Genomic DNA, 13,972 nt, shown 5'->3' with positions numbered 1-13,972 from the left:
CAGGGCTGCTTTTAGTTTTTTTTTAATTATTAGCTTTTGAAAGCTGTTTCTATCAGCTTTTCTGGGTTGTATGTGTGGAATTAAAAAAATAATAATAATTTTAATTTACACTTACAGTTACTGGCTTGGCGTTGACATTTAGAGCTATTGACAACAATGCTGCTTAAAATTAGATGATCTAACTCTAATGTCCCAAAAACAATGCAAACACATAATCTTAGGGATCTAAACACTGATGCTTCAAAGTTACATACTTGGAGTTGGCAAAAATTTGATGGACTTCAATGCTCTCCATCTTACTACAACAGCGTTCTCAGTGGGGAAAATGGTGATGTAGGGCTGAATCTTCTGGCTGGCGTGCGGATGGCGGAGTCCGCACGCCAGCGCTTAAAATGTTGCGCGCTGACATCACGCGAGTGTCCCGATGTCAGCGCACAGCATCGCGATGTTTCGGTCGGCGGGCGCGCTATGCAGCGGGACGCGCATCCGCCATTAATTAAAGGCCTTGTTAAGGCCATTAACTCTTCAATCGACCAGGATTTTGAGGGGCCCGTGCGAACTTCGGCTCGGCGCACGGGCCCAACGGGCAAGCGGGTAAGCGATTCCAGTGGCGGAATGGGGTTTGATATCGGAGATAAAAAATTGTAATAAAGTTTTTGTGTATTTCATTAACATGTCCCATCTCGTGTGACAGTTTCACATGAGGGGGACATGTTAATGATTTTTTTATTTTTCTATTTTTAAAGTTTCACAGAGTTTCAGTGATCTCCCTGAGACAGCACTCTGGCAGTTAGGGAATCCACCCCCCCCACCCACCCACACAGGAAGCGCATAGCGCTTCCTGTCGGGCGACACGCTAGGCAGGCCTTAATTGGCCCGCCCGCTTAAAATGGCGGCAGGGCCCGTTTCGGGCCCGCCCGCCCATCAAGGGCAAAATTCTGCCCGTAGTGTTAATATCACTGGACTAGTAATCAGAGGCCCAGGTTAACGCACTGGGAATGTGGTTTTAAATCCCACCATGGGCAGCTTGTAGAACTTAAAATAATGCAATAATAAAATCTGGAATTGAAAGCTAGTCTCAGTAATGGTGACCATGAAACTATCATTCATTGTCATGAAAAGACATCTGGTTCACTACTGCCCTTTAGGGATGAAGTCTACCATTCTTACCTGGTCTGGCTTACATGTGACTCCAGATCCATAGTAATGACTCTGGACTGCCCTCTGAAATGGCCTAGCAAGCCACTAAGCTTAAGGGCAATTAGGGATAGGCAACAAATGCTGGCACTGAGTGGTGCCCACATCCCATGAAAAAATAAATTAGTTGCTTCCCTTTGTATTCCAATGCTATGCGCATAATGGGCAGAATTTTACAAGTCGGCGAGCGGGGACGGGGCCCACTTGGAGACGCGTAAAATGATGCACGGTGACGTCGGGGGAAACTCCCGATGTCACCGCGCCCCATTTAAATTTTCAGGAAGGCGGAGGCGCAGCAAAATCAGCTGCCCGTCCGCCGACCTGTCGATGACCAATTGAGGCCATTGACAGGGTCAATTAAGTAATTAAAGGACCTGTCCGTCTAATCTTAAGGCTGGCGGGCAGGCCAGGAGCCCCAGCGGGAACTAGAAAAAACATGAAACCTCATCCACAGGCGGGATGAGGTTTCATGTTGGCTTTAAAAAACTTAAATAAAGTTTTTGTAAAAATTATGGGCAAGTTCCAACTCATGTGACATTGTCACATGAGGGGACATGTTAGGGAAATTTTATTTTTCTATTTTTATCTTTTTTACATATACAGCCGATCTCCCTGAGGCAGCACTTAGCCTCAGGGAGATGAGTGTGCTCTTTCGCGCGCATGCGCCAAAGGGCGCACTCTCTATTTTGGGATTTCCCCCCCCCCCCCCCCCCCCACAGGCAGCACGTGGACATCACGCTGGGCGGGCCTTAATTGGGCCGCCCATGTAAAATGGCGGCAACGCTCCGATCTGAGCGCCAATCGAAAGCGTGCCTGTTTGCACCCGCCCATCAACCTCCCTCCCTGACGGCGGGAAAATTCAGCCCAATGACATTGAAAGAAATTTCCGTATTTCACTGTGTTAATCTCTGGACAACCAGTTGGTGAAGGATAGTGCTAGATCCAATCTTTATTCAGTCTTACGTTATTTACAGAGTTAAACATTACAAGCATACACCTCCCAACTCAACCACACAGCTTCAATAAGCGTGGCTTTACATGTGTTTAAGTGATGCCCCAGTTGATGTCCACCAACTGTATACAATTAAACACAGTTAGTATAAAATTAATACACTGTGGACTGTGAAAAGTGGCTTAGCAAAAATTAAGAGGGAACATTGCCTAGCAATAAACTCTGACATTTTCATTTAAAACAAACAGAAGCAGATCCCCGTCCATGGGGAGACTTACCAAGTTGTGATCGTTTTTTTTGGTGAAAGCTTGCTCTTTCTCCCCCTCATCTTTTGTCCAGCTGTAGGAAATCAAATAGTTCATAATGGGAGGGTGGTAGATGGTTTCTGGCCTGTTCCACGTGACGAGTAAAGCAGACCTATTCACTGGCTGCACAGTCATATTCACTGGTGGGCTGCTGCATACTGAAAGAAAAAAATAAAAACTTAACCCGGTTGGATCATTGCCAAATACTCAAGTCCCAAAGCCCAAGCTTTCCTTGCTTTCAGGGGAAAAAATACATGCAGTTCATAACATTGACATACCTGACATGGAGGTTTCAGAATGGATTATATTAACCTTGTTTAAAATCCTACAGCTAAATATTTTTCATCACTTGCCATTTACAATAGCAAGCAATATAATGTTGTGCATACTAAGTAGGAGGAAAGGGAACAATGTTAAAACACCCACATTAGAACAAAGTGTGTACTGCAGGTCTGTACAAGAATATAAACATTTGCAGTCCACAATTTCATATATCAAAGTGAGGGTGGGGTATAATGTCTAGATTTGCTTAATACTACCCTATTTCTATATTCTAAAATGGTGCAGAAACAGTAACATTCTCTAAGGGTCAAATACAAAATTTCATGATGAATTATTAAGCCACTTTGGGAGATAGAAGTTAATTGGAAGAGATCTTCACATTATAAAATAACTGGCCTAGATTGTCCAATTTAACAGCCATGAGACCATTTTTACTTTGAGGGAAGCAAAAAATTAAACAATCATTAAACATTTGATGCAGTAACTATGGCAATTAGCACCTTTCATACACTGAATGACATGTGTTTTGCTCTGGAGTTTTGAAAAAAATGTTTAAGGAGAAAGGAATACTGCAGGCTCATTAAAATTCCTCATTATGAATGGAACTCATGACTTCATGACAAGCATTCAAATTATTGCTTCAAAAACAATTTAAATGTGTAGCAATGTCGCATGCCTGACAGATAAAAGTTCTACACTATAAATCTATTTTTAAATAGGTCAATGCAAATTAGACATCTATATATGCCTACGAACCATTGGTTATGACGATATTATTATATTGAAAAGGTAGATTTTCTTCCCTCCCCTTGCCAGTTTATTATTAGCCTATAGTCTAAGTTCTAGGCAGGCAACTAGTGCCTCAGCCTCTGGCAAAATTAACATATCACTGAGGGTCTGAGTGTTTTTCTTTCTGCCTTATAAGCAATTAAATTACTTCCTCATAATTTAAATTTGAGGAATCACAAGGTATTAATCTATATCCTGCTGCTCCATGTTCCACAAGGTATGGAAACTCCATTCATCAACTAGCATCTATAAAGCTACTTCCTGGTTTCCTCAAACTGACAAGCAAAGTGGTTTGCCCGCTTCAAAGTGAGATCATCCCAAGCTTCATTTCTCTGCCTGCTTGCTGCATCTGACAGTTTGTGACCTGTTACAGCCCTTCCTACAAAAGCTCCTGGTCTCTACCACACAAATGGGGAGAGAGCGGGAGTATGGCATGGAGATAGGGGATCAGCCATGATCATACTGAACGGTGGAGCAGACTCAAAGAGCTGAATGACCTACTCCAGCTCCTATTTTCTATGCTTCTATATTTATTATTTGTGTTGAGGGTGTGGGGTGTGAACGGATGCATTTTAAAATAAATTTGATGCAATGGTTTTTAACAGGTGAAAAGCTAAAATAGGCAAGTTCAAAAAGTTTATTGTCCAAATTAGCACACTGACATACTGAACCAAAGAACCACTGAACATGAATACTTTTGTTAGTAAAAATACATAACAGCCCAATACCCAATGTAATATAAAAATGGAAAATACAAGCTCATAGCTCATAACATCTGTAAAGAGAGAAAACAAATTAGCAGTTCAGATGTAGAACTTTCATTTGAACTGCAAAACAAGAAAGCTCCTAAATGTCTTCGAAGACAACTAGAGGGAAAGACAATGGATATTGCAACCACAAAATAAATTAATAGATTAATTGTCTGCAAACTGTTTATTTGAAAGATAGAAACTTATTAGAAGAAATAATAACAACACAACAGACTTGATAAATGAGTATCTTATATCCATTTTCATAATGGAGTAAGAGGACAACGTACCAGCAATACAAGGGGAGGAACTTAGTTGATTTAGTGCAAGTTATAAATGGTAATGTAGAAAATAATGGGGCTTAAAAAGATAGAAACATTTCCAGGACCTGATGGTTTCCACCTGAATATGTGAGAAAATTACAGATATGTCAGCCATAATCTTTCAAAGCTCTCTAGATTCTGGAGTGTGCTTTTGGAGTGTCAAATTGCAAATTTCATACCATTATTTAAGAAGGAATTGGAGGAAAAAACCTGAAAAATGACAGACTTATCAGTTTAACATCAGTTAAAGGCAAGTTACTGGAAACTATCATTAGGACAAGGCGGCTGAGCACTTGGACAAGGAGGAGCTCATCAAAGAGAGTCAGCATGTATTTGTAAAGTGCAGGTCTTGTCTGAATAATTGAATGTTTTGAGAAGATCACAAGCATGGTATAGGGGTGTGTCCATGAATGTTGTATGTTGTCCATATGATCTCAAGAAGGCATTTGATGAGGTTCTGTACAAGAGATTATTAGAAGCATGGAATTGGAGGTAACTTTGTGACATGGATCAGTAATTATTTGGGCGGTAGGAGACAGATTTGAGATAAAAACTTAGTTCTCCGATTGGTTGGGTATAACAAGCAGTGCTGCCCAGGAATCTGTGAAACCTTGGATGAAAGAATAAAGAGTTGCATATCAAAGTTTGCAGATAACTCAAAGCACAGTAAATAATGTGGTGGTGAGCGGAAAGTTACAAAAGGTCATACAGAGACTATTTTGTGGGAAAATTGATGGCATTTGGAGTTCAATGTAGGGAAGTGTAAGGCCACATACACTGGATCAGCAAATTGGATTTTTTTTAATGGTGAGAGACAAATTGCTGTAAAGGAGCAAAAGGATTTAGGTGTCCTTGTACACAGATCATTAAAAGTTCATTTATGGGTACTAAAAGTAATCAAAAACAAAAGGTAATCAAAAAGATGAATAAGGGGTTGGAATTCAAATTGAGGAAGTGATGCTTCTGTTATACAGAGTCTGACTAAACCTCTTCTGGACGACAGCATTCAGTTTGTGGCACCAAGTCTCAGGAAATATATATATTGGCATTAGAGGGGAAAGAGTGCAGATTCATCAAATACCAGGCCGAGCTAAATTATGAGGACAGGATGCATAAATATAACTTGACTTCGCCTGCGTTTAGAATATTGAAGAGTGATCTAATTGAGGTGCTTAAAATTATTACGGGATTTGATACAGTAGATGCAAATAAACTATTTCCTATTGTGACAGAATTCACAGGGAAAAATCTTAAATCAAAAATTCTCCTTTGGAGCGAAATCTAAACCTCATTCATACAAAGAGTTAAAAGTAGGGGTCAATTGAAATTTTCAAGGCTGAGATCAATGAATTTTTGTTATCAACGGATGTGGAACTAAGGCAGGCAAATAAAGTCGAGGCACAGGTCTGCCATGATCAAATTGAATGGTGGAACGTGCTCAAGGGCCTGAATGGCCTAATGCTTTTCACACATTCCTATCTCAGAGAGGGAATAAAAAGACATTTAAAACCCAGAAAATGGCTAAAGTAATAAATAGGCATGAGAAATGCCGAGAAAGGAAAAAAAGATCCAAAAATTGAAAATTAAAAACCCTGCAAGGTACAGCAGCTTTTAAATGGCATGAATGAAGGAAACAGAGTGGAGTCTATTCAATGCCAAAGAGGAAAACTGCTGACCAGGGATCAGACTGTGCTCTCCCCCAACCACCAGAATCATACAAGAGGCATCACCATTTTGATTTGGCTCGTTTAAAAAGGAGCAACATTTTCTCATGCTAGGTAATTATAGTAAAATTTAGCTTCCAGCTTTCAGTCATATTTGGTTAGAAGTGAAATCCTTGGGCAGCCAAGGAATTGCAGGTGAAATTCTGGGCAACAGATGGCAGTGCAGCCTAAATATTACCAAACAGCATCCAAGGGCTGAAATCTCCGGTCAGTAAACAGGGGCAGGGGGCGGGGCCCGCTCACCGACACGTAATATGACGCACGGTGACGTCGGGCGGGTATCCTGACGTCACTGCGTGTCATTTAGATTTTCAGTTCGGAGGGTGCGCAGCCAACCAAACTGTCAAAGGGCTATTAAGGCCTGTTAAAAACTAATTTAAACAATTAAATGGTATGGTTGGCAGGCAGGCGAAGAGCCCAGGTGGCCCTTGCATTTTTAATTGAACCTCATCCACAGCCGGGATGAGGTTTCATGAAGTGTTTAAAAATTCAATAAAAATTTTTCTTAAAATAATGAGTCCCAGCTCATGCGACACTGTCACATGAGGGGACACGTTTTAAAAGTTTTCAAATACTTTATTTAGAAATTATAAATTTAAACAAATCTCCCTGATTTCTGCGTGGTTTCGCACACGTGTGAAAGAGCGCACTCCCGACTCAGGGAATTCCCCCCCCACCTCCGCCCGCTCAGGGAACGCTTAGCACTTCTGGGCAAGCGTCACTCTAGGCGCGCCTTAATTGGCCCGCCCACATAAAATGGCGGCGCGCACCCGATTGGGGGCGCCGATCAGGTTCATGCTTGCTCCCGCCTGCCCCTGCACACCCCCCCTCCCCCCCACCAAAGGGGGTCAAAATTCAGCCCCAAATCTCTCATTGCACACATTAGCCACATTAACTTTTGCATTTTCTTCATCTAATCCTAATATGGAATTTTTAAATTAAACATTTGATTTGATTAATCTAACCTCCTACATCCCTATGGCAGGATCAGTGCAGACTGTGTTTCCTCACAAATTATATGAGAAAAACTTGAAGCAAAAGATTTTCGCACAAAACTCTGACCTTTCCCCAAAATAAGCAGAACTATTTTAAGTTTTCAGTATGAAGGTTCTTCATTCCACCAAGCCCAAAACGCCTTAGGGTGAAATGCAAATCCTAGAGAAGAAATTGTAACCAGGTTCGTTCATTTACATTTTAAAATAATTAGCCATTAGCACACAATTTCATTAAGTGTAATGATGCAAGCTTATTGTATTTACTGCTGGACATAAATCAATGAATACCTGGAGCAACTGAACATTCATTGACCAATGACCCACAGCACTTACAAGCTGTAGGTCAATTTTATTTTCTGTAAATTAGGCTTTCTCATGTGGTATTTAAGCTTAATGGTGGAAATGATCACAACTCATTAACTAAGATGGTTGGAATTCAAGTATTTTTTTCTCAAAGTCAGTGTAGTTTAAAGCTACAGTGCCCACACCTATAACAAAATTAACAAAGAATAACCTACTTGAATTTTTTATACAGCAACATCAGGTTTGGAAATATTCAAGTGTTCACAGTGCTTTGTGCACTTAAACCATTGACCATGATTCTTGCTCATGTGTTCTGGCTTTAGAGTTGGCAGAAATCCAGGGGTAAAGAGCAGAGGTTTGCAGAATAAATGCATAAACTGTGTATTCACGAAAATTATTTTCTCAAAAAAAAATTGTGACAGTTGGTTGTAAGAAATCACTATTTATCTGTAAAACCATGCATTACCACACAAAACAATTGATTTTCAAATGAACAGAACTTTTCGCTTTCCTCCCCACAACTTTAAACATGAGGTGGTGTGGTTTTTTCATGGGGGACGGGGCAGGGGGGTGGGTAGGTGTGGGTGGGAATTGTGACATTCTGTATCTCATCTGAACAGACACAATCTCAGCTTTAATTCAGTAATTCGTTTCAGGAACATATACAATATTACTCTTAAATCTGGCACAACGAATCAACATGTGATACAATCTCTTTCTATAGAAACTGGAAGTGTTCACTTAGCTGACCTTAACCCCACCAAAGCCAGCTATCGGACTTTCTATTGCAATACCTATATTAAAAGGAGGATGACTTAACTGAAATGTTGCAGAACTAATGGGGTCAATTACCATTATTTTCTGTATCTTTGGTAGCTTATACACAATGAGCTTCTTGCATTTTCAATTTAATTGCAGTTATTATATGTTACATTAATCATGCATAATTTGCTAGCTGAGATGTTCTGTTCAGGGTAAAGGAAGTGAAACATTGACATAAATTGGATACTCATTACAATGCTACAGGTGAATATCCAAGGTATCCTCATAGAGATCCAAGGCAGAGCATAAATGTGTAGGTCACCTTCACAATAAGAACAGCCTGAAATCAGCCCAAGTGCAGAATTGCCAAATATACATAACATAACCAAACTTTTTCAGGAACAACCTTCTTTTTAAAATACAAGTGGGTTGGGGGTTAGTTTAAAGAATCAGATAATTTTGACTACAACTGAACCACTTTGGTGCAAAGATTTCAATTGTTTGGCTGAATGGGGGAATGGTCATATATTTTATTCACAGCATTAAGTGAGAAATAATATACCATTAACATGTATGACAATGTATCAGAATGTAGGTTACATATTCTCATGTACTGCATCATATGAAGGTTTTAAAAGTGAAAATTGCTTAGGATATAGAACATTCAAAATTTCAAAAAATGTAATACTCAAGAAAAATAATTTTGCACCTTAGATCTATATTTGATTGCAGATGAATAAGAATATTCCAATACGGTCTTTTTGAAGTGTTGCTATCTTCTTATAATGTATGGTTTGAGGTGGCAGATTATCAGACAGTATCATTCATCAATCATATGAGCATCCAACTCCACATTTTTGTGACTGGCTAATTCTTCAAGGGGAACAGATCTCAATGCAAAATGCTTTTCTCACATAGTAAATTTCAGCATTTGTGATTTAAATAGTTCCCATTTTTTATATGGTTATTTCACAGGCATTGGAGAAGGATACCAAGCATATGAATATTGTTCCACAGGAAAATTAATTCCATCCCACTTACAAGTTAAAAGCATGTTTCTTATGTATTGTAGGGGTAATGTTGTACAATATAGCATAGCAACCATGAGAAATTACTGGTGGTAACTAGGCAATTATTCATGGTTGTTACGACTGATATTCTGTGTAGAATATGCAAAGGCAGATGAGGTTAAGATCTCTTATATACAAAAATGTTAGTTTTCACTTGTAAATACTGATATAAGTAACTCTAACAATTACTTTAAAGGAGGGTGTTTCAATTCAGTTTCAGGACACTCTTTTGGAGGAATATTTGTGATGTTCATTATAATACTGTCATTTTATTAAACATACAATTATAATTTTGGTATGAACAGTGAACATTATAAATCTTTCCCATAGTTAATTAAACCTCAATCATTGTTGAGATATCATGGAAGGTTTTTGAAAACTATTAGTATCATGAATTTGCAAAAGATCCCCATGTAAAAATTGGTAAATTGTGGAAATCATTAAAAAGTAGTTGAAATGCCATGAGAAATACAACAAAATTTGGTCAAATTGGCAATTAGAACAGCTGTTTGGTTCTGAAATGATCTGGGGCCAGATTTATTGTCCACTTGTAGAATTGCTAGAACAAATGTACAATATTTTAGCATTGCTCACTTCCTTCAGATGAGCACTCCACCAAGTTAACCAGTGGCAGTGGAGACAGATAACTGGGCAGATCAATGCAAGCAAAATGGTTCAAGGTTCAGGCTGAGATGCAGGGAGAAATTGGACAACCTTACCAGGACATCTAAAGTAACACTCCTCTTGACATCTCCTAATCTCTACACAGTTGGGATTCCGAAGCCAGCGAGGAAATTCCTGCCCTGATTTAACCTCAACAAGAACAATCCTTCCCGTTCCCATATCGCAAGCTACTTCTCCAATCACAATAGAGTACCTCACTCCACCCCCTCCTGCTTGTTCTCACAGGGGCGGAATCTTGTTGAGGTTTTGGGGGTCTCAACTGCTGGCTGGACAGTGGCGAGAGACCTGCGCTGCCTCTTTTCGGAAAGGCCCACCAAACCAAAAGCCAATCAGGTAGTGGCAAAGCCAGCGGGGGGCCCTCCCCTTGAATCAAGACCCTGGAGGTGGAAGCTTTACCTACTGAGAGCTGCTGGTCAATCAAAGGCTGGGGAGGCAGTGGCTGCTGCTTGAAGGACAGGCACCGGAGTTTCAGGAATGTGGAGAGTGGAGTCCACAGGGTGGGGTCGTGAGGAAAGGGGTGAAAGGGGATTGGCAGCAAGGGCAGGGAGGTGTCGCTCTCAGCCAGCCCCACCTGCTCAATGTCGAGTCCCTTGATCAGGTACTGAGTACCTTTGATTGAGACCTACCCCACATTACCTCATGGGTGACAAGCTGACCGCACGGTTATACCTGTTGTGCACGCTGCATATCGACAGGCTTGCCCACCACTGGGTTAATACTAGCGGTGGCATGGGGCCCTTAAGTGGTCATTAATTGGCCAATAAAGGGCCTCAACAGGCGGTGGGGTGGATAGGTCGACCATTGGCCTTCTCGCCCAGAACTTTATTCCGGCAGAGGTGGGAAAGCCGCTGGCTTCCAGTATGCTATAATTACATGCCCTTCCCACCTCCAAGCTTGCCACCAGCAAGAGCACAAGATTCCACCCACAGTCTCAACACCTGCGAGTACCCTCATGGCTCCTTCACCCTTTTATCCAAACTTAACACCTTTCCCTCTCATTGTCTATACTCTGCTTAAGCTGTCTCACACATCTTCAAAACCCTTCAACAGAGCACACATTAACACTCTGGTAGTCTTCCTGCCGGATAGGTTGATACGCAGTTAGAGGGGATCTTCAAGAACAGGAGCAAGCCTGGTGCATTGCAAGCTCTAATACATGAAAGACATGAATATCAACATCAGTGACAAAGAGGGAGCATGTAGCATTGGAAATGGGGAGACTGAAGACCATAGAAAGCAGGGTGCTAAGGAATTTTTTTCTTCCTTTTATCTTTTTACTTCAATGTCTTTCACAAACACCCACACACACACACACACACACGCAACAACCTGGTATTACACTGCACTGCCATTTATCTGTCAATGCCACCATTTGTAATTACTCACTCACTCTTGCCTCTTACTCTTTCTGTCTATTTTTTCACTTGACAGATTCTGCAGTTGCACAGGAGGAGACCCCCTGACTGCTGTCCCACCCCCAATTGATGCATCACTGCTTGCTCTTTCATTGTCATGTTCCAGCACAGAAATTAGCAACCTGGGTGATATTGATGCTGAGTTAAAGGAATCTTCACAGCATGATACAAAATTGAGCAGAAACAGGTGCAAGCAGAAAGGACAGCCTATACGAAATGACTCACTGTGGGATAAACTTGCACCTTCATTGTTTCAGCTCTGCTGAAGAGGACAGGAATGCAGATTTTAGAGACCCCGCCTTTAAAGGAAAAGGGTTTTTTGTCCACCAGCATTTTATGAATATATTGGACCATCTGCCAAGGAACTCTTACAATATGTTGCAGATGGTGAAGCACACTGCTACCAACTTGTGTGGAGTTCTGGTGCATTCACTGGCACTCTGCAGTCAGCCACGGTGTGCTTGGTCACCTCAATGGATGTTGCAGCCAAGCACACCTTGCAGAAGTTAGCAGCTCCAGAAGGAGCATCTCGCTAGGGTGTTTATACAGGGGCCAGGGAAGTTTTGGGTTTCACCATCCCTTCTGCCCTTAACAGGCTGTGTGATTGAATGGATAGGAACTTTGCCAGATCATGGCTGGAATTTTACCTGTCCCGCGGGCCCAACCCGAATGGGCGTAAGATCGTGCAAGATGACATCAGACACGTATCCCAACGTCATGGTGCACTCACGCGATATTTTGCTCAGCGGCCACACGCCAATGTCGGAAGGCTGCCTGCCAACAATTAAGCGGGCAATTAAGCTCATTAATGGCCCAATTGGAAGCGATTTTTTGTGGCCCGTCCAACCTTTTGGTTGGCGGATAGGCCAATCAGCCAGGTGGGCTTTACATTTTTGATGAAACCTCATCCAAGGACAGGGTGAAATTTCCATTAGGGCTTAATATAAAAAGAAACATCTGGGTACTGTTTTTTTCATGAGGTATGCTTTCAGGTGCTTGATGGTGCTGCGTGGACCTTTTTTGCAGCATTTTTGCGCTTTTATTATTTGGAGGTCAGCAGCTCCCTGAGGCATCCGTCTGCCTTCAGGGAGCTCAATGGAAGCGCTCACCAGCACCTATGGTGATGTCGGCGTCCGCCCTCTTCCCACCCCCAACGGCAGTGCTGAGCCTTTCTCCGTTAATTGGCCAGCGATCGCGATCACAGCATGATCACTGTCGGGAACAGGCTTTATGTCCATTTCCAGCCGCGCCAACTTCGGGTGCACCCCGAGTGAAATTCAGGCCGACAGATCTCTTACAGTCAACTCTCTTGCTGATTAGTGGGAGTCCGTCGTGAGGGGCATCGTCGTGCAATGGAAATGGAACATGCTGCCCTCTTCAGGATGACAGTGAGTCTGCCCCCTTGCCACCCTTTCAACTAATGATTTCCCTGGTGGGTCAGGCTTACTAGGCAGGTACCGAGTTCTTGCAGTCTGCAGCCATTCCTTGAGCTCCAAAGGTTTCCAAACATAAAGATCTAATGAGCACCATCTGAGTGGCAGCAGCCTTTCACCCCTTCACTGCCCACTCCCGTTCACCTCATAAAACATTGGGGGAGCACTTCAGTCAAACAGGAATGCTGATAAGAGATCACTTAAGAAAGGCATTTCTCACACTTGGGTGATAGAATGTAGGTATTTGTGGAAGGCAGAAAAATGATAAATCTTTATGAAATCTTTGAAGACTATTCCTGTAATAGCTGTTGGGTCTACAATATCAAGTGACATCAATATCAATGCTTGGCATTGGTGGATATGGTTTATTGAAGGCTGGAAGAACTGTGGGAGATGGTAGACATGACTGCTAACACAGGGAAGCAGGGATTGTTCAGCTGAAATGGTCTTCAATGAGTTCTGGATACAGGCAGGTGTCAGAGCCTTCTGTCTTCTTTGTCATCCTTTATGCATCCAGGGCTGTCTCCTTAAACATGCTGAAGGTCCTCATTCATTGGTGGTTTCATGTGTAATGTTCTTTAAAGAGAAATGTTATGCAACATAAAGGAAACCACTGCCATACAGAATAGTCCTGCCAGGCTGTAGTGGAGAAGACACTAAGCTTGTCCAGGCAACCAAAGCTGCTTGAGAACTACAATCTAATGCACACTGTGGACTTGAGCTGAATCATGGCCCAAATTTTCACAACATCATGGTGAAAATGGCAGATGAGTCTGCAAATCCTGAGTCCCGCTCCTGAACACAGCACTTCCTATTTTCATGGGGGCTGGACTGGAGTCAGGCTGGGATTCGCGCATGCGTAGTTTATGGAGGTAGCTGGCCATTTATATTATCAGTTGCCTCCACTGGAGTAGGGCTTTGGGAGGCCAGACATGTGAAACACAACATGTGCAGGTAAGACCAGGTAGCTAGTCTGAACTTGGTGAATT

The 13,972-nt window shown here is 41.9% G+C and overlaps 1 protein-coding gene across 1 annotated transcript in view; it reads right to left on the bottom strand.

The window, feature by feature from the left end:
* LOC144681722 (receptor-type tyrosine-protein phosphatase gamma-like) overlaps positions 1-13,972 on the bottom strand; it is an 803,078-nt gene that overhangs the window by 207,052 nt on the left and 582,054 nt on the right. Inside the window, exon 9 of the mRNA XM_078543625.1 lies at positions 2,428-2,612. Coding sequence (XP_078399751.1) covers positions 2,428-2,612 — 185 coding nt within the window. The remainder of the gene's footprint in view (positions 1-2,427; positions 2,613-13,972) is intronic.

The sequence above is a fragment of the Cetorhinus maximus genome, chromosome 6 (genome assembly GCF_964194155.1).
Source record: "Cetorhinus maximus chromosome 6, sCetMax3.hap1.1, whole genome shotgun sequence".
In the NCBI taxonomy this organism is placed as follows: Eukaryota; Metazoa; Chordata; class Chondrichthyes; order Lamniformes; family Cetorhinidae; genus Cetorhinus; species Cetorhinus maximus.
The sequence above is the reverse complement of the archived record's forward strand: the minus strand, read 5'-3'. Positions and strand labels throughout refer to the sequence as shown.